This window comes from Paroedura picta, chromosome 2, assembly GCF_049243985.1.
Source record: "Paroedura picta isolate Pp20150507F chromosome 2, Ppicta_v3.0, whole genome shotgun sequence".
Taxonomy (NCBI): Eukaryota; Metazoa; Chordata; class Lepidosauria; order Squamata; family Gekkonidae; genus Paroedura; species Paroedura picta.
Genome location: NC_135370.1, coordinates 86,589,751 through 86,611,821, shown reverse-complemented (window position 1 = coordinate 86,611,821; position 22,071 = coordinate 86,589,751). Strand labels below are relative to the sequence as shown.

The 22,071-nt window shown below is 40.3% G+C and overlaps 1 protein-coding gene across 1 annotated transcript in view; it reads right to left on the bottom strand.

Annotated features, from left to right (window-relative positions):
- Positions 1 to 22,071, bottom strand: part of MUC5AC (mucin 5AC, oligomeric mucus/gel-forming) — a 64,550-nt gene that overhangs the window by 9,731 nt on the left and 32,748 nt on the right. The window contains exons 26-40 of the mRNA XM_077321447.1: positions 21,863 to 22,019; positions 20,665 to 20,793; positions 19,322 to 19,466; positions 19,099 to 19,145; positions 18,798 to 18,998; positions 10,594 to 17,751; positions 9,489 to 9,712; positions 7,463 to 7,634; positions 7,035 to 7,285; positions 5,682 to 5,865; positions 4,728 to 4,926; positions 4,175 to 4,353; positions 2,009 to 2,078; positions 1,413 to 1,513; positions 416 to 447 (exon numbers count right to left, since the gene is read on the bottom strand). Coding sequence (XP_077177562.1) covers positions 416 to 447; positions 1,413 to 1,513; positions 2,009 to 2,078; positions 4,175 to 4,353; positions 4,728 to 4,926; positions 5,682 to 5,865; positions 7,035 to 7,285; positions 7,463 to 7,634; positions 9,489 to 9,712; positions 10,594 to 17,751; positions 18,798 to 18,998; positions 19,099 to 19,145; positions 19,322 to 19,466; positions 20,665 to 20,793; positions 21,863 to 22,019 — 9,249 coding nt within the window. The remainder of the gene's footprint in view (positions 1 to 415; positions 448 to 1,412; positions 1,514 to 2,008; positions 2,079 to 4,174; positions 4,354 to 4,727; positions 4,927 to 5,681; positions 5,866 to 7,034; positions 7,286 to 7,462; positions 7,635 to 9,488; positions 9,713 to 10,593; positions 17,752 to 18,797; positions 18,999 to 19,098; positions 19,146 to 19,321; positions 19,467 to 20,664; positions 20,794 to 21,862; positions 22,020 to 22,071) is intronic.

Here is a 22,071-nt window from a genome sequence, read left to right as displayed (position 1 = left end):
CACAGATGTTAAGTCCATATGTGAGCAAACAACGTTATTTGGGGGGGGGGCGGAGATTTAAGCTTCCCTGATGTATTTTTTGTTTTAGATTTTAGGATTTTAATCAGTGAAGTCTGATCTGCAAAATTAGATATCTACAGATTAGACAGAATATATTAAATTCCTCCAGTTATTTTTGACATTCTTGAAAAATAAATTTGCCATGCAATTAACTGTGAAACAAGTTTGTATCCTGTGGCCTCTTGTCTTTCAAATCTAAGCCTCTGTAGATGGATTCTTTAAGAATGGCAAATGACAGTTACAAAATCCTCTCCATGTTGCAAAAGACTTATTGAAAATCAATTTTAATGAAGCTCCAAACATGCTTTGAGTTTATTCATCTACATTTCTTAAATATAATCATATTGATACTTACTTCTTTGGGCATCCCATCTGGTCCCACACAAGCTGAAATAAATAAAAGGATTCACATTTTGTTTAATTGCCATGAAAGAATTGTGGAACTAACACAACTAACTTAAAAAGCAGGCCTATGGAAGCAGTATGAAATCTGACATTGTTATTGTTTCCTGATGAGTATATCGACAGAAGCTGGAAGCATTAGGAAGTGAGCTATAAAAGGAAGCTTTATAACCATGGAACTTAGTTTTGAAGGTTTCATGTTTTCATAATAATAGAGGTTTATCTGTCTTGAATGACCTCTGGACATTTGGGAAAGGCTGCCATATCCATGCAGCACTACAGCACGGGTCACTAGATGAGAGCACTCCTAGGATGAAATGCCTGCTCTTTGGATAGAATCCTCTCTGCAAGAACAAACTATATGTTTGGACACCTCCTGCGTGCCATTTGTATAAAAGTGCAAAAATATCCTTCTTGAAAACTTCACTGCATTCCTTAGTGCTTTCTTTTATGAGAGCAGAGAGCTGTGAAGCAGCTAAGTTTATTGACCTGCTTAGTAGGATAGCAACTGATGTGCAAATCCATTTTACCCTTCCTTTGGGGAAGAACTGCAGTCTAAGATAAACTTTGAGTGTTGTTAGAAATCCTTTCTCCTTTGGCTTCCAAAGGTGTATCTGCAAATGGCGGCAACCTAGATGACCAGGACAGCCCTCAGTTGCTAGCATCCTAAGCAAAGTTGCCCTCTTCCAAGTTCACTCATGTTCATGGCAATATGGAACTACAATCCTGGAGAGCCATTACCAGTCAGAATAGACAACACTGCCCTTAAAAGACCAATGGTCTGATTCAGTGTAAAATAGCTTCATGTATTCCCATACATTCAAGGCAATTAGAAGGATGCAACCCTGTCTAGAACTGCACTATAAATTGCTGACTATACAAGAGTCTTTCAAACCATGCAATACTGCTGAGTGGTTATAGCCACTTCTACCTCGTATGAGAATACTTACAGCATTCGCGGACGCAGACATTGCTGTAGGAATTAAAGAGCTTGGTTCCTGTAGGGCAGAAGCAGCCTTCAGCTATGCCATCGCCACTATGCTGAATAGCTCTAAAGAAAAGAAGTATACATTAGAATAGTTCTACATCCTTGTAACATGAATAACCCGTCTCTGTTTCAGTTCCCTCCATTGTTATAAAAATGCATAAAGGGAGAGGGAACAAGAGTGTTTCAAAAAGTGTGAGTAATTAACAAAGATGAGAACAATTCCAGCAATCTAATAACTTTTAATGCAGGGGCCATCTTAATAATATTATTAGATACTTCTTCCTTCCTTATTTCTAGCTCAGCCTTCTTTCAAGCAGTACAGGACACACTTCACACCCAGTGATCACAAAATAGTTGTGTGATGTAATTCAACTGAAAGGGTATAATTGGCCCAAGGTCACCAAATAGGCTTGATAGCTGAGTAGAAATTGGAACCAAAGCCTCCCCAGTGCATATCCATCACATTACAATGGTTATGTCCATCAGATTATTATTATTAATAATGATGATGATAGGGAAGATGAAGATTAATTCAACAGCTTTTATAATCTTCCTTACTTTGTGTCACAGGTTGGAGGGTTGAGAGGTCCACATGGTTCATATACTTTCCCTTTAGGACAGGTGAATGCTGTAAATTATAAGTGAAATAGATAAAGGTAAGCATAAAGATGTATTTCCCCAACATATTATATTTATAGTGAGCTTTAGCATGAGCAGTTCCCATTCCCTCCTCTTCCTGCTGTACTGAGTGGCTCCCTGCCACTCAGTTGTTTGGTTCAGAGCCATTTCATCCCCTGTTTTCTGTTCACTGCTGTTTTTGGAGCCTTTCGCCACTCAGCTGTTTATTATAAATGGCCCCTTGCTTTCTGCTCCCCATGGCTTTTCAGAAGGAGCAGAAAGCAGGGGTTTAAACTTTAAATGGTTCACAAACCAATACAAACTGGTTTGGTTTGTGAATTAGCATAGCGGGTAATGGTTCGGTTTGTGGTTCAACCGTGAACCAAACCATACTGCTGAAATGTGGTTCATGCCCATCTCTAACCATAGCTCTCTAAAAAGATATTACAGTACTGATCATTTTAGATTCAGTTCCTTTTCTTTCCTAATAATACCCAGCATGGAGTTCGCTCGCAACTGTTGTATACTGAATTGGTATTTCAATTTTTTCCCACTAAAACTTCAAGATCTCTTTCAATCTCAGTCCTAGCCAGTTCAGATCCTATTAGCATACATTTATAATTAAAACCCTTATACTTACTAGCAATGCAGAATGAACTGCATTTGTCACATGGTTGCTCACTCTCCCAGTTTAGAGAGATCCTCTGCACAATCATCTTTGATATTATCAGTAAACTGGGCTACTACACTGTTCACTTCCAATTCCAAATCATTTATGAGCAAATTAAATAGCATAATCCCAAGACTGATCCTTGAGGAACCCCTTTGCTCACTTTCCTTCTTGGGAGAACCGGTCTATTTTATTTTTACTCATTTCTTCTTGTCATTTAATCAATTTTAATCTATAAGAGGGCCTGTCCTCTTAGTCCATAACTGCAAAACTCACTCAGGAGTCTTGGTGAATTACCTCATCAAAAAGCCTTTTGAAGGTCCATGTTTATGACATTTAACAGGTGACTTGTTAACATGTTCAAAGAACTTCACAAGGTCACAGAGCCAAGACTTTCCTTTGCAGGAGTCATGTTAATGTTCCCTGAATTCTTTGAGGTTCCTAATAATTCTGTCTTTAACAACAATATTTATTGATTTACCTGGAACAGATGGTAGACTAATTGTCCTGTAATTCCCTGGATTTCCTCTGCCCCGCCCCCCATTTGCTACTTTCCAGTCATTCAGCATTTGAAATCCTTTAAAACCTTTGAGTTTATGCTATCTAAACCTTGAAGGCTTATTAGTTTTCAGTTTTCCTGGTAGTTCTAGAATTTCATCTCTGATCACATCAATTTGATTAAATTTTCAAGACATCTTTCCCTAGAACAGGAGCTCTGGCATGAGCATGTGACCCACATTTTCCACAGTGAATACAGGTGCAAATAATTCATCAAATCTCTCTGTAATTAAACTTCCTCCCATCTTACTTAAGCAATCATTTCATTCTTTTTTCTTCAAAAGACTCAATTGCCTCCATAGCCAGTTTTATGCTCCTGATATACTGAAGAAATACATATTGTCTGAAAGTTTTAAGAGTCCAACATTTTTATTTTTCTTATCTTATTGTTTATATATATATATAAATTATATATATATATATATATATATATTTGGTTTGCCAAACATAGAAACAGGTTATAATGGAAGCTCTCCTGTCTAATACTACCATGTTTTGTTAAATTGTTATCTACAAACACATGTTGGTTAGTTTGTTTTTAGCATGAAATTGATGTTAAATAGCTTATTTTATTATTAAGATTTCCATTACTGTATATATGTCCCTGGCCTGGATACCCCAGGCTGGCATGATCTTATCAGATCGTGGAAGCTAAGCAGGATTAGCCTTGATCACTAGAGAAAGAAGAACCAACCTTCTTCTTTGGATGGGAGACCACTGAAGAATACTCAGGTTGCAACACAGAGGCTGGCAATAGCAAATAATTGACTCTTGCCTTGAAAACCCTATGAGGTTGCCATAAGTCAGCTGCAACTTGATGGTTAAAAAAAAAAAAAGGTATGTGGCGAAGCCACGGTACAGGTTGAATGAGTACTTACGGCAGGCACCATGGGTTTTTGATCTCCAGTCAATACAAATGCCTTTAGAGGCACAAAGAGAAGCATATATCTCCAGGCTAGAACACTGCATTGTAGTATTGCTCATATAGCAAGCGTCAAAGTTACACCCTTGGTAGAAAGGTTGTGAAGGTATCACATCATGGCACTTAGAGAAGATACTGTGGAAATAGCAGAAATGTTGCATGTAAAAAATGTGCTTTCAAACAGATGTTCTTTCCCCCATATGACCGTTTACGCACTGGGAACTTCACTGCCTCAGCTCCTGTGCAGGAGCACAAATTGGGGGTGGATGAGGCACACCGGGCCAAATGCTCCCCCATGTGGGTGCAGGAAGAGGTGGGGCAACCTGCTACGACTAAAACTCCAGCCTGCAGCCCGGCATGAAACCTCCAGTGCGTAAACAATCTACCTCTATTAAACCACACTTCATTTAAACTTTCAGCTAAAAATGCAGAATATTTTCCTCTTCTATATGATACCCTTGTTATTATATTGTCTAAGCAAGAAAAAATAAGTCAATTTGCCAACTTACTCGCTATAAATTATCTCGCAAAGAGGGCTAGGTTTACAAGTTGTCGGTGGAGTTGGTGTAATTGCAGGTGTTGGTGGTGGTCCAAGGCAATACTGTTTCTTGTCATCAGGAACATTCCAATAAGGAGCCATGTGGGGACAAGTAGTAATCTGACCATTGGGTAAGCGGCATTCATCTTTTTTGTCATTTGTGCATGTACCTGGGGAAACAAAATGGAATCAGAATACGAAGTGGGAAGCATTACATCCATGATTAAATTTACAGAGGTAAACACTCAGTTTCAATGGACAGATGCAGTCAGTGAGCACCAGACAATTGTGTTTAGAGCTAATTGAAGAAATATCAGGTGGCAAGGTCATGAGCTGGCAACACCATAACTTCAGGCCATGTTAGACCAGAAGCTAAAGCTATGGCCCTGCAAACCTAACAGCTACCTGACAAGTCAGAGCAGGAAAAGGCTAGAGCAAATTTTCCCACAAAGGGGTACACACCATTTCTAAGCCTTTCCCAGACATAGGGAAGCCACACATGGGATTGTCTGGTTCCACATAAACCAGAGGAGTTACTTGCAAGGACTTTGAAGAGTTATTTAAACTCCTCCAGCCCAAAGAGCAGTACACAGCTATTCTTTCCATGAAGCTAACTCAAAGAGAAGGACATGAGATTGAAGGGAGAGTTCCGACAGGAGGTGGCAGATCATTCTTTCCCCATTCTGAGGCCTCTGCAGAAGTGGAGGATGAACTTGGAACTCTGTGGTGGCCTCATCTCCAAGGAGACAGACATGTGACATCTTCACTCAAAGAATCACCAGCCATGAATTGTTCGATAGCTTCCCCTTTTTGCTGCTAGTATTGGCCCTCCTCATCATGTAAGGATAATAACAATTTGGTTCTAAAGTATGAACAAAAGGAATTATAAAGCAATTTGAGTTTTGATGGGAAGCATTATTCTTACCACACTGTCCTTCAGTATTGTTGCCAAATTTGCTATATGGAAGTTTTATGGAGAAGATTAAACCACTGAAAGTGACTGTAGCTTCTATCTCTGGTATCTGTACCATCATATTGACACCCAGCTGGGAGATAAGGAAGCCATCTTTCTCAAAGCCTGGATTGACAATCTGGCCGTTGAAGTAGATCTGCAAATGGATTTAATTTTACAATCAGGAATTCTGTTTCATTTAATGTAGGTTTAAAAGTGTTGCTTCTTTATTTGGCTTTGTACACTTAAATTCTGAGTAACCACAAAGTGCTTTGGGACAAACACAATGGGAATGGATTGTTGATTTCCCCTTCCAGCAATAGCTTGTGGAACGTCTGTGGAATGCTTCAGGGAAGGGTCCCTTAATCTTCTGCTTTGGCTTTCAGAAGAACACAGGTGCTTGTTAGTAGGCCAGCTAACGTTCCTTTTGCATATTTAATGCAGGTATATAATCTTCATACCTGACACTTGGGTTCCTTACAGTATCTGCCAGTCCCCTTTTTATTTGCCTCTTCATGTGCCTTGAGGAGACCAATTGAGTGGCTAGTGCATAATGACTATCTTCATATAGCTAGCCATAATTAATCTGGGCAGCCAGTGCACAAGAATGTGCAATTTTAAGGATTTCTAACAAGAGCGATGATACATTTTCCTTATGTAGCTATATTTTAAAAATAATGATGATGTATTGACTTGAGAAAATATACATTTCCTATTTTACAGTCATCATGGAAGATTTCTCCAGAACAAGAGCTCCTACACAAACTGAACCACAAGAAAGTCATAGCAAGTAGTCCTTGCACTTAATCAACTTGACTGCATTCCATCTTGTGTTTCTGCTTGCACAAGGTGTAGTGGAATGTATAATAAAGCAACTCTTCCCTCCCAGAATGAATTTCTTCAATCAATTCATACTGAACCTTCATACTGGACTGCAATGACTTCTTCAAATAGTGTTTTGATTTTTGTACATAGCGACATTGATTGGAAATAAGAAAGTACTTGATCTTACAGTAGCTCTCGGGCAAATGGAACTGTATTAAGTAAAATTTGGCTTCTGCTATGGCATGTGCTATCTCAGATCATCAATGAATGATTAAATCTCATATGTGTTTGTCTATCCATGTCTCAGTCATCATGCAAAGAATGAAAGCTCATGGATATAGTTAATTTTTTCATTCAGTAGTGAACTTTGCTTTTCTCATTGCTTTGTTAAGTAAACTTGTGTCTTCCAGGGAGTTTTAAAGTTCTACAAGTATTTATTATATTTCCTTGAGTTCAGAACATTAAGGGAGTCAAGTCAAACATTTTGCACAATATTTTTACCTTGTTGGCTTCTACTCCATTAAAGAGTTCACGGGTTAGCACTATTTTTGATGTTTTGTATTCGATAATAATAGAGTGAGGACAGGAAAGTCCATCTTCCGCATCACAGAAGTAATTATCAATAAGAATCCTGAAATTGTCGTATTTTGGTATAATCTGTTGCACCAGCACATATGTGCAGTTGTCCAAGAAGGTGTAATAAATTCCATCAAATGTGAGATAGTGAGGGTCACCCCAGCCACTGCAAACACCTTACATTGAAGGGGAGAAAAATTATTAGAACTTTCAGAAGATTTTGGGAACCATTCTGTTGTGAATCAAAATAACAACAAAAACAACAGCAATTATCTTTGTAGTAATTCTAAAATCACTAAAATTGATCTGTATGTGATATTTTTTTGAATGCAATCAGCTTCATTTTCACTTACATTCACATTCATAGTGGTAACAGCAGCCATCATCACTGAAGACTTTCACTGGTGGGTACCCATTTTCACATTCAATACTCTTCACTGGGGGGCATGTCACATGGTTTATAATGATTTTGTTATTTCCTTCACAAGTCGATGTGGTACAATTTGATGTCCATGTATCACCCTTCTGCAAAGATAATGACATTGACACTGATGCTATATAAGTTTCAGATTGGTCGAACTAACCTGTGCAGTTTTAAATAAGAGGTTTTAAAATTATACTTGGGCCTATTATGCACAGGTGTTTTCTGCTGCTTTCACAATGAATGTCCATTGGCTACTGTTTGTCAATCTTCATGGATTTTCCTTCATTCAGCACAGTCGAGCTTTCCAGCCCTGGCGTTGTGCTCATACTCTGGGGGATTCCTCCCCCGTGAGTACACGGGCCAGCTACAACAGTCACCACCATGGGCGTGGCTGCTGCCATGCATAATGGGTCTGTGAGACTCAAGTCATCTTTACTGGCATAGCAAATCATATCAACCAAGAGAAACATGACTAAATACCAAAAGCTGAGTTATTCCATATATAGCTAAATTTGTTCCTTCTGAATTAACAAACAACAACTGTTGACTCTCAACATATTCCCAGGTACCTCACCAACTTTAACAAGCTTTTTGAGATCCCTTTTACATGGCATAGATTTTATAATAAATAACTCAGACAAACTTACTGCTTGTAAGTTCTCTCAAAAATAGTTTCAAATGTTAGAAATGCTCTTATAATTCTTTTTTACTTTTACTATGCCTTCATGCGCTGAAGAAAAAAGAAGTTTTAAGTTTTAAAACTTTAAAAAATATTTTAAAAATTCTTTTTCTTCACCATATGAAGAAAGTATTGTTATTTTAATCTGTTTTTATTATTTAGTGGTTTAAAATGTTTGCTTATTTTCCTCTGCACTTGAGCACCAATTTGTAGGTCTCCTGAGTGATTATCCCAAGTTCTTTTAAAATAGTGCCCTTGCTGTCTGTCATATTTTACCTTGCCCTTCTGGAAAGGAGGTCAGAGCAGCATACATGGTTTTCCCTTTTATCTTTACAAGAGCCTGGGGGCTTGACACCATATACTGACTTGAACCTAAACCTCCCTCTAGCCCTTGCCTGACAATCTAAGCACTGTACCCACCCCACCATCACCAAGTAAGGTCAGATACTGAATACTATGAAGTGTAAGCTATCAAATGTAGTCACATATTACCAAAATGAAAAGGGACAAATGTACTAAATATTAAAGCTAAATATCTTGGGAATAAGCAGCATAAAAATTGCTATACCATTGTTGGAATAATTTTCAGCTCTAGCATTGAACAACTGCCAAGTCATTTGTGTTGTGAATGGCAGTTCTCCATTGTGTTGCAGAAGACGGCATTGACTCAAAACAGACCTACCCATTACCTATTTATCTCCCCTAGTTATGTTGCTAATTATCAGTGAGATAAAGTTGGGAGATCCAAGCCCAACCAGCATGTTAGAAAGACTCAGCTTGTGATCCTTCCGCACTCCCAGCCTTCTCTTTACCCCTCATGTCACTTACATTTCAGGAACATGCATAAAGCTTTCCCCTAAAAAACAAAGCCTTTTAGTTGGGGGAGGAGAATGGAATGCAACAATAGAATAAGTCCTTTAGGAAAAAAGAACTATAAAGGTTCAAATATTAATGATCTATGCCAGGGGTAGTGAATGCTGGCAAGGGCTCCTGGGAATTGTAGTCCATGAACATCTGGAGGGCCACAGTTTGACTACCCCTGATCTATGCCTAAGAAGCAGAATAGTCATCTAAGAAAGAGAACCACTTTCATAATGAAGAATTATTAAGAACTGTTAAATGCCTGGGACGGGGGAGTTTACAGTTCACGGAAATCAGTGAAGACACTTAGTAGAATTTTTCTACATGCAGATTTCATCCTGAGCCATATCACTGAAAATACTACGTAAATACACTTCCTGCATAAATAATTGTTTAAAATATTTTAAAATATTACCTTTCTAGGTGGCATAGCATCAGGACAACCAGGTACATGAGTTGTTGGTATGCTGGTGGTAGCTTCTGCTGTGCTGGTGGTGGCTGGTGTGGTTCCAGCTGTTGTGGTTGGTTTGGGTGTTGTTGATTTGCATGGCCCTTTGAATCTTTCAACTGAACATGTTTTACTACAAATGGCGTAGAAGATGCAACCATCATTGTCTGTTTTATTGTAAATCATTTCACCTACAAGGGGGGCAAAACTCTGTTAGATCCTACACTTGGATGCACTGATTTTGTCTATAGCATGCCAATCCGTTAACCTGATTCAGCTAGTTCCCCAGCGGTGACTCTTGCTTGAGCAATGGGACCTAACCATGGTGGCCCATGCTCTGTTTACCACCAGGTTAGATTCTGCTGCTGTCTCTATGGGGATGCCATTGAAGGTGATTTAGAAACTTCTTTTAGTCCAGAATGTGGCATCATGATTGCTAGCTGGAGTGGAATATAGCTGGCATATTACACTGGTTCTTAAAAATCTGCATTGGTGTTCTGTTCATTTTTAATTTCAATTCAAAGTGTTAATTTTAACCTACAAAACCACATCTATCTTGAGACTGAGAGTACTTGTTTATTCCTATGCAATTTGGCAAAGGCTCTCTGCTCAACTTCACATCTTTGAGCCTCTCTGTCTTTGGATGTGAGGTGGGAGATCCAAGGGGGTGTCGTAAACAGTAGCTCCAATTCACTTAATGACAGCAATAGGCAATACTTTTTCTCATCACACTATTTACTACTCACAGACTATCCTTCAGAGTTGCTGGAGTAAACATTCAAACAACACTCAGGCATGAAGGCAATTGAGCAGTTTTGGTAGCAACTCAGGGGAATATCCTTGGGGACCTGGAAAATAGCACATTTCTATCTCCTGCCCCTGATCCAACTCATAGCTCCCGGGAAATGCTTTTTATGAAGGAAAGCAATCATTCGTATTCCAAGATTTCATGAGGGGTTTACGGAGATATTTCAGAAACTGAAATTATTATTATTTTATGTACAAATTTATGTACAAATAAGTAAATCATTCTGGATAAAAATAAGAATATACGGTAAAAGAAAATACATACCAGATAGAAAAACAGTGTCTCCAATTTTGCAGAAACATGGTGTCACTGATGTTGTAGGTAAAGAGGAAGTTTGGGGTACTATGGTGGTTGTTACTGGCACACTGGTAGTGGTGGTGGGGACTGTTGTAGTTGGCTTAGTAACTGTGGTAGTTGGTTCAGTAGTGGTGGTTGTTGGTACAGTTGTAGTTCCGCAGTTAAGATTTTCTTCACAGCATAGTACCCGGATCTCATAATTGAAACATTGCTTGTATTTCCCCACTTGATTCTCATTCTTGCATACTAGTCCTTTATTGACATCACAATCTACATTTTGACCAACCTGGTCAATGCTTAGATCAGGGTGATTTTCAGCCCTACATTGGATATTTGCTGGCTTTGCACAGATCTTGCCCCCAGCAGCCCGGATATTATTATATGTTTCTATGTCTCCTCCCTTTAGCCCAGAAGTGGGGAAGTCAACATCAAACCACTTGGACCACGTGCACACGGGGGGTCCACAAGTAGTTCCATGAGATGTGGTTGTCAGCTCAGTTGTGGTGGTGATCAATGGCAAGGGGGTAGTAATAGGTTCTGTTGTGGTAGTTGTACCTTTAGTGGTTGTGATCAAAGTGGTTTCTTTGGTTGTAGGACTTGTGGTAGTTGTGGTAGCTTCTTTGGTAGTAGTTTTCAGTGCTTTAGTGGTCGTTACTGGTGCGGCGGTAGTTGTGACTGTTGTAGTTGTCTCTGTAACCGTGGTAGTTGGTTCAGTAGTGGTGGTTGATGGCAAAGGGGTAGTAGTGGGTTCTGTTGTGGTAGTTGTTCCTTTAGTGGTTGTAAGCAGAGTGGTTTCTTTGGTTGTAGGACTTGTGATAGCTTCTTTGGTAGTAGTTTTCGGTGCTGTAGTGGTAGTTACTGGTGCGGTGGTAGTTGTGGTGGTGACTGTTGTAGTTGGCTTACTAATCGTGGTAGTTGGTTCAGTAGTGGTAGTTGTTGGTACAGTTGTAGTTTTGCAGTTAAGATTTTCCTCACAGCATAGTACCCGGATCTCATAATTGAAACATTGCTTGTACTTCCCCACTTGATTCTCATTCTTGCACACCAGTCCTTTATTGACATCACAATCTACATTTTGACCCAGTTGGTGGATGCTTACATCAGGGTGATTTTCAGCCCTACACTGGATGTTTGCTGGCTTTGCACAGATCTTGCCCCCAGCAGCCCGGATATTATTATATGTTTCTATGTCTCCTCCCTTTATCCCAGAAGTGGGGAAGTCAACATCAAACCACTTGGACCACGTGCACACGGGGGGTCCGCATGTGGTCCCATGAGATGTGGTAGTCAGCTCAGTTGTGGTGGTCAATGGCAAGGGGGTAGTAATAGGTTCTGTTGTGGTAGTTGTACCTTTAGTGGTTGTGATCAGAGTGGTTTCTTTGGTTGTAGGGCTTGTGGTAGTTGTGGTAGCTTCTTTGGTAGTAGTTTCTGGTGCTGTAGTGGTCGTTACTGGTATGGTGGTAGTTGTGGTGGTGACTGTTGTAGTTGGCTTAGTAACGGTGGTAGTTGGTTCAGTAGTGGTAGTTGTTGGTACAGTTGTAGTTTTGCAGTTAAGATTTTCCTCACAGCATAGTACCCGGATCTCATAATTGAAACATTGCTTGTACTTCCCCACTTGATTCTCATTCTTGCACACCAGTCCTTTATTGACATCACAATCTACATTTTGACCAAGTTGGTGGATGCTTACATCAGGGTGATTTTCAGCTCTACACTGGATGTTTGCTGGCTTTGCGCAGATCTTGCCCCCAGCAGCCCGGATATTATTATATGTTTCTATGTCTCCTCCCTTTATCCCAGAAGTGGGGAAGTCAACATCAAACCACTTCGACCACGTGCAGACAGGGGGTCCACAAGTGGTTCCATGAGATGTGGTTGTCAGCTCAGTTGTGATGGTGATCAATGGCAAGGGGGTAGTAATAGGTTCTGTTGTGGTAGTTGTACCTTTAGTGGTTGTGATCAAAGTGGTTTCTTTGGTGGTAGGACTTGTGGTAGTTGTGGTAGCTTCTTTGGTAGTAGTTTTCAGTGCTTTAGTGGTCGTTACTGGTGCGGCGGTAGTTGTGACTGTTGTAGTTGTCTCTGTAACTGTGGTAGTTGGTTCAGTAGTGGTGGTTGATGGCAAAGGGGTAGTAGTGGGTTCTGTTGTGGTAGTTGTTCCTTTAGTGGTTGTAAGCAGAGTGGTTTCTTTGGTTGTAGGACTTGTGATAGCTTCTTTGGTAGCAGTTTTCGGTGCTGTAGTGGTAGTTACTGGTGCGGTGGTAGTTGTGGTGGTGACTGTTGTAGTTGGCTTAGTAATTGTGTTAGTTGGTTCAGTAGTGGTAGTTGTTGGTACAGTTGTAGTTTTGCAGTTAAGATTTTCCTCACAGCATAGTACCCGGATCTCATAATTGAAACATTGCTTGTACTTCCCCACTTGATTATCATTCTTGCACACCAGTCCTTTATTGACATCACAATCTACATTTTGACCAAGCTGGTCGATGCTTAGGTCAGGGTGATTTTCAGCCCTACATTGGATATTTGCTGGCTTTGCACAGATCTTGCCCCCAGCAGCCCGGATATTATTATATGTTTCTATGTCTCCTCCCTTTATCCCAGAAGTGGGGAAGTCAACATCAAACCACTTGGACCACGTGCACACGGGGGGTCCGCATGTGATCCCATGAGATGTGGTAGTCAGCTCAGTTGTGGTGGTCAATGGCAAGGGGGTAGTAATAGGTTCTGTTGTGGTAGTTGTACCTTTAGTGGTTGTGATCAGAGTGGTTTCTTTGGTTGTAGGGCTTGTGGTAGTTGTGGTAGCTTCTTTGGTAGTAGTTTCTGGTGCTGTAGTGGTCGTTACTGGTATGGTGGTAGTTGTGGTGGTGACTGTTGTAGTTGGCTTAGTAACGGTGGTAGTTGGTTCAGTAGTGGTAGTTGTTGGTACAGTTGTAGTTTTGCAGTTAAGATTTTCCTCACAGCATAGTACCCGGATCTCATAATTGAAACATTGCTTGTACTTCCCCACTTGATTCTCATTCTTGCACACCAGTCCTTTATTGACATCACAATCTACATTTTGACCAAGTTGGTGGATGCTTACATCAGGGTGATTTTCAGCTCTACACTGGATGTTTGCTGGCTTTGCGCAGATCTTGCCCCCAGCAGCCCGGATATTATTATATGTTTCTATGTCTCCTCCCTTTATCCCAGAAGTGGGGAAGTCAACATCAAACCACTTCGACCACGTGCAGACAGGGGGTCCACAAGTGGTTCCATGAGATGCTGTTGTCAGCTCAGTTGTGGTGGTCAATGGCAAGGGGGTAGTAATAGGTTCTGTTGTGGTAGTTGTACCTTTAGTGGTTGTGATCAAAGTGGTTTCTTTGGTGGTAGGACTTGTGGTAGTTGTGGTAGCTTCTTTGGTAGTAGTTTTCAGTGCTTTAGTGGTCGTTACTGGTGCGGTGGTAGTTGTGGTGACTGTTGTAGTTGTCTCAGTGACCGTGGTAGTTGGTTCAGTAGTGGTGGTTGATGGCAAAGCGGTAGTAGTGGGTTCTGTTGTGGTGGTTGTCCCTTTAGTGGTTGTGATCAGAGTTCTTTCTTTGGTTGTAGGGCTTGTGGTAGTTGTGGTAGCTTCTTTGGTAGTAGTTTCTGGTGCTGTAGTGGTCGTTACTGGTATGGTGGTAGTTGTGGTGGTGACTGTAGTTGGCTTAGTAACGGTGGTAGTTGGTTCAGTAGTGGTAGTTGTTGGTACAGTTGTAGTTTTGCAGTTAAGATTTTCCTCACAGCATAGTACCCGGATCTCATAATTGAAACATTGCTTGTACTTCCCCACTTGATTCTCATTCTTGCACACCAGTCCTTTATTGACATCACAATCTACATTTTGACCAAGTTGGTGGATGCTTACATCAGGGTGATTTTCAGCCCTACACTGGATGTTTGCTGGCTTTGCGCAGATCTTGCCCCCAGCAGCCCGGATATTATTATATGTTTCTATGTCTCCTCCCTTTATCCCAGAAGTGGGGAAGTCAACATCAAACCACTTGGACCACGTGCACACGGGGGGTCCACAAGTGGTTCCATGAGTTGTGGTTGTCAGCTCAGTTGTGGTGGTGATCAATGGCAAGGGGGTAGTAATAGGTTCTGTTGTGGTAGTTGTACCTTTAGTGGTTGTGATCAAAGTGGTTTCTTTGGTTGTAGGACTTGTGGTAGTTGTGGTAGCTTCTTTGGTAGTAGTTTTCGGTGCTGTAGTGGTTGTTACCGGTGCGGTGGTAGTTGTGGTGGTGACTGTTGTAGTTGTCTCAGTGACCGTGGTAGTTGGTTCAGTAGTGGTGGTTGATGGCAAGGGTGTAGTAGTGGGTTCTGTTGTGGTAGTTGTACCTTTAGTAGTTGTGATCAGAGTGGTTTCTTTGGTTGTAGGGCTTGTGGTAGTTGTGGTAGCTTCTTTGGTAGTAGTTTTTGGTGCTGTAGTGGTCGTTACTGGTATGGTGGTAGTTGTGGTGGTGACTGTTGTAGTTGGCTCAGTAACTGTTGTAGTTGGTTCATTAGTGGTGGGTTTTGGTACGGTTGTAGTTCTGCAGTTAAGATTTTCCTCACAACATAGAACCCGGATCTCATAATTGTAACATTGCTTGTACTTCCCTTCTTGGTTCTCATTCTTGCACACTAGTCCTTTATTGACATCACAATCTATATTTTGACCAAGCTGGTCGATGCTTACGTCAGGGTGATTTTCAGCCCTACATTGGATATTTGCTGGCTTTGCACAGATCTTGCCACCAGCAGCCCGGATTTTATTATACGTTTCTATGTCTCCTCCCTTTAGCCCAGAAGTGGGGAAGTCAACATCAAACCACTTGGACCATGTGCACACGGGGGGTCCACAAGTGGTACCATGAGATGCTGTTGTCAGCTCAGTTGTGGTGGCTGTTGATGGCAAGGGGGTAGTAATGGGTTGTGTTGTGGAGGTTGTTGTTTGTTCCGTAACTGTTGTTAGTGCTGTTGTGTTGATTTTTGTTTGTGGTTGCGTTGATGGTTTTGGAGTGGATGTAGTTGTTCTCTTTTCTGTAATAATTTTTCCTTCTGTTCTGGTTGTTACTGGCACTGTCGTAGTTATAAGTGTTTTGGTGGTTTCTGGGACTTGAGTTGTTGTGCTTGTTTCTGTAACGGTAGTTGTTGGCATTTTGGTTGTAACTGTTGTGGTAGTTTCTGGTAATGTTGTGGTTGTTACTGTTGGGGTAGTTTCTGATACAGTAGTCATTGGTGTTGTCATTGTAACTGTTGTAGTTTCTGGAACTGTTGTTGTAGATATTGTTGTTTCAGTTACTGTTGTTGGAGATGTTGTTGTAGTTTCTGGGACTTTAGATGTTGTTGTTGGTGTGGTTGTAACTATCGTTGTAGTTTTGGGGACTTTTGTGGTAGTTTCTGGAGCAGTAGTCATTGGTGTTGTGGTTGAAACTGTTGTGGATGTTTCTTGTGTTGTCGTAAGTGTTGTGGTTGTTTCTGGAACTGTTGTTGGAGATGTTGTTGTAGTTTCTGCTACTGTTGTTGTTACTGTTGTGGTAGTTTCTGAAGCCGTAGTTTTTGGAGATGTTGTGGTAGTTTCTGAAGCCGTAGTTTTTGGAGATGTTGTGGTAGTTTCTGGTACTGTTGTGGTTATGACTGTTGTAGTAGTTTCTGGAATGGTTGTGACTGTTTTGGTAGTTTCTGGAACTGTACTTGTTGGTTTTGTTGTAGTAGTTTCTGGAACTGTAGTTGTTGGTCTTGTAGTAGTTTCTGGAACTGAAGTAGTTACTATAGTGGTAGTTTCTGGAGGTGTAGTTGTTGGTGGTGTTGTGGCAGGTGTAGTTACAGGTTTTGTTGTAAGTTGTGTGGTCGTTGGACATGGTATAATAACTTTTTTGCAACATTCAATTCTTATCTCATAGTTGTAGCAAATTGGCGGAAGCTGTTCGTTGTTACGACATATGAGTCCTTCTGTTTTACTGCATATAACTTTTTGCTCTAATTCCTTTAAGGGTGTATCAGGAAATCTTTCTGCTCTGCATTCAACAGCCTTTGGTGTCTTACAGACTTTATATCCTTTGGCTCTTATGTTTTTAAATGTGTCAAAATCACCATCATCAGGTGCAGATCCTGGATAACTGATATCATACCATTGTGACCATTCACAAACTTCCTCACTGCAGTGTTCAGTTGTTGAAGGAACTGTTGTTAAAAGACTTGTAGTTTCTGTACTTGTTGCTGGAATAGTTGTTACTCTTGTTGATGCGTGTGTTGTAGTTGTTTCTGGTGTAGTGGTCACACACTCATTTTCACAGCAATAGACCTTTATTTGATAGTTAAAACACATTTTCAGTGTACCTGATTGCTCTTCATTTTTGCAAACAAATCCAAATGATACATTGCACTGGACAATTTGACCAATTTCATCAATTGATTTCTCTGGGAATTTCTCTGCTCTGCATATTATACGTTCAGGTTTTCCACAGATGTCTTTTCCTGCAGACTTAATGAGGTCATATGTTTCAAAATCTCCTTTATTGTCCAAACTGGGGAAATGTATATCAAACCATTCTGTCCATCTGCATGTGGGTTTGCAGGTAGTTTGAGTTGTGACTTCTGTTGTAGGAGGTACAATTTCTGTAGTAGATCTAATGGTGGTCTCAGCAGATGTAGAAGTAGTTTCTGGTGTTGTCACAGAGATACTAGTTGTTTCCAGAACTGTCGTTGTGGAAATAAGTGTAGTAGATAATGTGGTAGTTGATTTTACTGTTGTAGGAGCTATGGTGCTTGTAGTAGTTTCAGGTGTGGATGCAGTAGTATAACCACATGGTACAAAACTACAACAAAGGATTTTGATTTGATAATTGTTGCAGCTCATTGGATGCTGGTCTGTATTGTAACAGATTAGTCCCACTGTCTTACTGCATTCTACTTTTTGGCCCAGTTCACTTAATGGAGTATTGGGAAATTTCTCCGCTCTGCACTCAACCGCCTTTGGAGCGCTGCAGACTTTATAGCCTTCTGCTTTTAAATTATCAAAAGTGTCAAAATCTCCATCGCCACTTCCAGATTCTGGGTTAGTTACATCATACCACTGTGACCAATGGCATATTTCCTGAACACAAACAGAAGTAGTCATAGGCACTGGGGGTGGGAGAGAGAGAGAAATAAAGAGAATAATTTAGTATCAAATTTTGTTTCCAACTAAGTGCAACATGTAAAATAGATGATTTCTGGAAGAGGAAAGTTCTTTAAGGACATTGAACTAGTTTTGATTAAATACTGTAAATTAGTTCATCAAAAAATCACACGGGTCCATTACTTTCTAATAGCAAACCCACTGATCCCTGTATGGATAATGGCAGCAGCATGGTGAAACCACACAGACAATACAGGGGACCTTTACCTAACTCCAGAAACTCACCAGGTAGGCAGAACAATATATATTTGTAAACTAACCAAAAGAGAAATAATCTTTTCAATCAGCCTAATGAGAACTGAAGAGCCTCTTGTGGCGCAGAGCGGTAAGGCAGCCGTCTGAAAGCTTTGCCCATGAGGCTGGGAGTTCATTCCCAGCAGCCGGCTCAAGGTTGACTCAGCCTTCCATCCTTCCGAGGTCGGTAAAATGAGTACCCAGCTTGCTGGGGGGTAAACGGTAATGACTGGGGAAGGCACTGGCAAACCACCCCGTATTGAGTCTGCCATGAAAACGCTGGAGGGCGTCACCCCAAGGGTCAGACATGACTCGGTGCTTGCACAGGGGATACCTTTACCTTTATCTTTAATGAGAACTGATTCCAGGAGTAAGATCAAGGCACAAGAGGACAGCATTCACATGCTGTGTGTCTGCACTGCTCATTCTCTCTGTATAATGGAACCGTGAGAATTGTAGTCCTGTGAGGGGGGCTTGAAATCTTGAACAAGGACTTCTCTGTACTCATCAAACTACAATTCCCAGGGTCCTTTGAGAGTGTGGGGGGAACCATATGAGTTAAACTGATAGCAAAACAATATCAGTTTTTAGCAAGGATATACATTTTGCTATTCCTATAAATATCTCATATCTTGCACACATATTAGAAACCTGCAACAACACAATGACAGTTTTAGAATTGCCATTTTGTACATTATAGTTAATAACAGGTTCTTGATTTAGAGATAAATTTAACATATTTGTCACAGTTTTGTACCTGGGGTAGTAGTTGCTGGTGAAGTGGTACTAAATTCAAATGTTGTGGAAACCGTTGTGGAAGCTGGACATGGGAAGATTTTCCTCTCTATTGTTCCATTGTGGCTGCAGACTGCAACGATGCACCCTCCAATGCCATCTGTCGTATTGTAGATGATCTCTCCAGGCTTGCTTTTCTGCCCTTCATAGGTGCACTGGCATTCTGTTGTTCAAAAGACAATAGTGTCACTCAGCATCTGAGCATGTCAATGATTGTTCCAAATGATTGCCATTCATACTGAAAAGCTGCGTTGTCAGCCTACCATTTTCATTGTAGACACACTTTTTTTGATCATTCATGATGCATTCACTGGAAGGAAACAAAAGGACATCATATTTGGGGGATAGTTAAAATGAGTAGAATGTAAAACAGCAGCAAAAGCTGGTGTATGAAATGTCGAGAAAAGGACAGATAGTACAGGTTTAGCTGGTTGGATGAAATACATGAAGATCTCATCACATTTTTCAGATTAAGAGGAATATTACCATGATTGACAATTTTGTTCTGAAGGCATTTTTGCTCCTGGCTTGTAGTATTTTCCTCTGTCATCAGTGCAACCACATTTCTCAACACACTCCATGTCATCTTCATCAAAATAAGGCTTGTTGTTTGGACACTGGGGATAGCAGCCTGCAATAAGAAAGATAATTGGTTCTACGTAATAATACTTGCATTTTTACACATATTAGAGTTTAAACTGATTCCTTGTGGATTTGGATTGGCTATTGCCCCATAATGAATTGCCCCACCTTTCTCTTCCTTCTAAGACATATTATAGTAGTTTCCAATTTTATCTATAACTGATTTGGAGATTCAATCCTCCAAACTCTGGTAACATGAATTAGGAATTAAATTCTACAGTTTAGACTTTAAATGCACTTGCTTGTTATAGATTATTGTAGCCTCATTCTGATTGCTGAATGACAATTTTATTGTTTTGTCCCTGAGAAAGAATGTGGCAAGGAAATGATGGAGAGTACAAGAACAACTGACTTCTGGGTACCCATGTATTTTCTGTGATATGTGAGACAGACTGCAATACTGATTACTAAGACCCTAAGCTGTAGATGGGAAAAGAAGTAAGAAGATTCTAAGGTTTGCTCTCCTGTTGTAAAACAAGGGTCATTTACCAATCCCAGATAAAACAAATGGCTTTGGAGGAGGAGTCAATGTAGAGTAGTTGTTGTTTGAGTGTTGCACTAACATCTGGGAGACCCATGGAAGCATGCTGGTCCATTCACATATTCTCAGTTTAACCTGCTGCATGGTTGGTCATTGGAAGGATAAAATAGAGTTGGGGAGACCAATACTGTAAGCTGTTTTGGGACCCCATTGGGGAGAAAAGTGGGACATCAGTGTGTAAATAAGTAGTATTGGATGTCATGTTGACTCAGTCTTGCTGGTCTCCACAGATTTTTAGCATAAGCATACACTTTCTATTCTAGTCACATATGCTAGTAATATGATATTTCAATCACATTTTTAGGAAAATTATAACATTATAAAATTTGCTTATATCCTAAAGTCTTGACTATATTTGGCTTAGTCTTTGCTCCCCTTTCCATCATTATATTTCTATACCCTGATACCTGCCTATATAATCTCAGCCAAATTTATGGTGTTGAAAAGGGAACAAGCAGAGTTACTTCCCTAATCTACTGATAACCTTAACATATTCCCTCCTGGTTTCCATACTTCCAGGGTATCAATCATTCTCCTTTTAGACATCATAGTGTACATTATGTCAATTAGTATCCAGAAATTATAAGTATATAAGGTATACAAGTATGCTCTTGTATACCAAGAGCAAAGTCAATAACCCTAGTACCTTCTAAACCCTGTAACTCATGTAGGCACTTTCCACTTGGATTTCTGCAGGTCTTCATACAAGGAGAACCACAGGGGCTGTAGTGCCACTCACACTCCCCTTGTGGATTGTAGTAATCACAGAATAGAGCTAAAGGAATGAGAAAATAGAGAAATGTCAATTTCAAGCAAAATACATTATTTTATGGGACAATACCTTTCCTTACACTGTGTGGACATCCCATATTATTCCTATATTGCAAAGTGGCAACTGCTAGCAGTGTTCCTGGTTTCCCTTTGACATCCTTATACAAACAGATTATTGTACATTGAACAAGGAGGTGAGATTACATATCAATGGGCTCTTATTCTAATTTTGCCCAAATGACTTTGCAACTTTTGTTGCTCTGTCAGCTGCCTTGAGTCTGCGGACATGTGGGCTATAAGGATTTTAAATACAATTCTAGAACAATTGAAAATAGACCAAAAATGAATGAGAATAAAAAGTACACAAGAAAGCTTTTAAAGGCTAACATCTATTTTATAGATAACCCCAGTTCTCATATTTAATCTGGGGTTCAGCAATGTCACCACAATATTGCCTTTACTTGTGATTATGATTAGGGGACATTTCTTTTGTATATGCCCATCTGGTATGGGTGAAGAGACGGTTCTTCTGAGGAAATCATGGTTGCCATTCTCCCATGACATCATCCTGTACTATACCATTAACACCATAGCATTGGACCTCCCTAGTGAAACTTGCAATCACATCAGAGGGCCAATACCAGGGTTACTTCTTATGTCAAACTATCCCAGTTCACAAGGGAAAATGGTATGGGCAATAAACATGTTACCAGTCCCTCTGATACAATCTTGAGGGTTCAATTTTTACCAGAGAAGTTAGGAATGGCAACCACTCGATTCTCAGAATTTGAGAACTGGTAATTGAGATTCAGTTCTTGCAATATTAGGGGGCATTCAGAAGAAACTTTTGTCCTGTTAAATCAACAAGTAAAAGTCACATTGTGGTGATCTCAGCGTAACCAATTGATGTGAAAAGTGGAATACAAAATCTATACATTATTTGCATTCCTTCATCCTCCATTTGCAGTCCCCAGAAGGATCAAGTTGCATAGTTAGACTTATTCCCATCCCTATTGATCAAATGTACTATTTCTTTAAAGAAGGATTCCTCAAACATTCTGGCCAGTACTCACGGCAGATAGATGGTGTTCTCCAAGCAATGCAAACACCAGCCTCATTGCAGGCCTGAGCATAGGCAGCTACAGCTGTACAGAAACATTCACAATCTCCCCCTGTGTCACAAGCACAGGCATCCGACACGCATGTGTCATAGTAGGTTGTTGGCTCAACCTGTTAAGAAAAATTAATAGATCTTATATAGTATTTATGTATGTACTTTCAA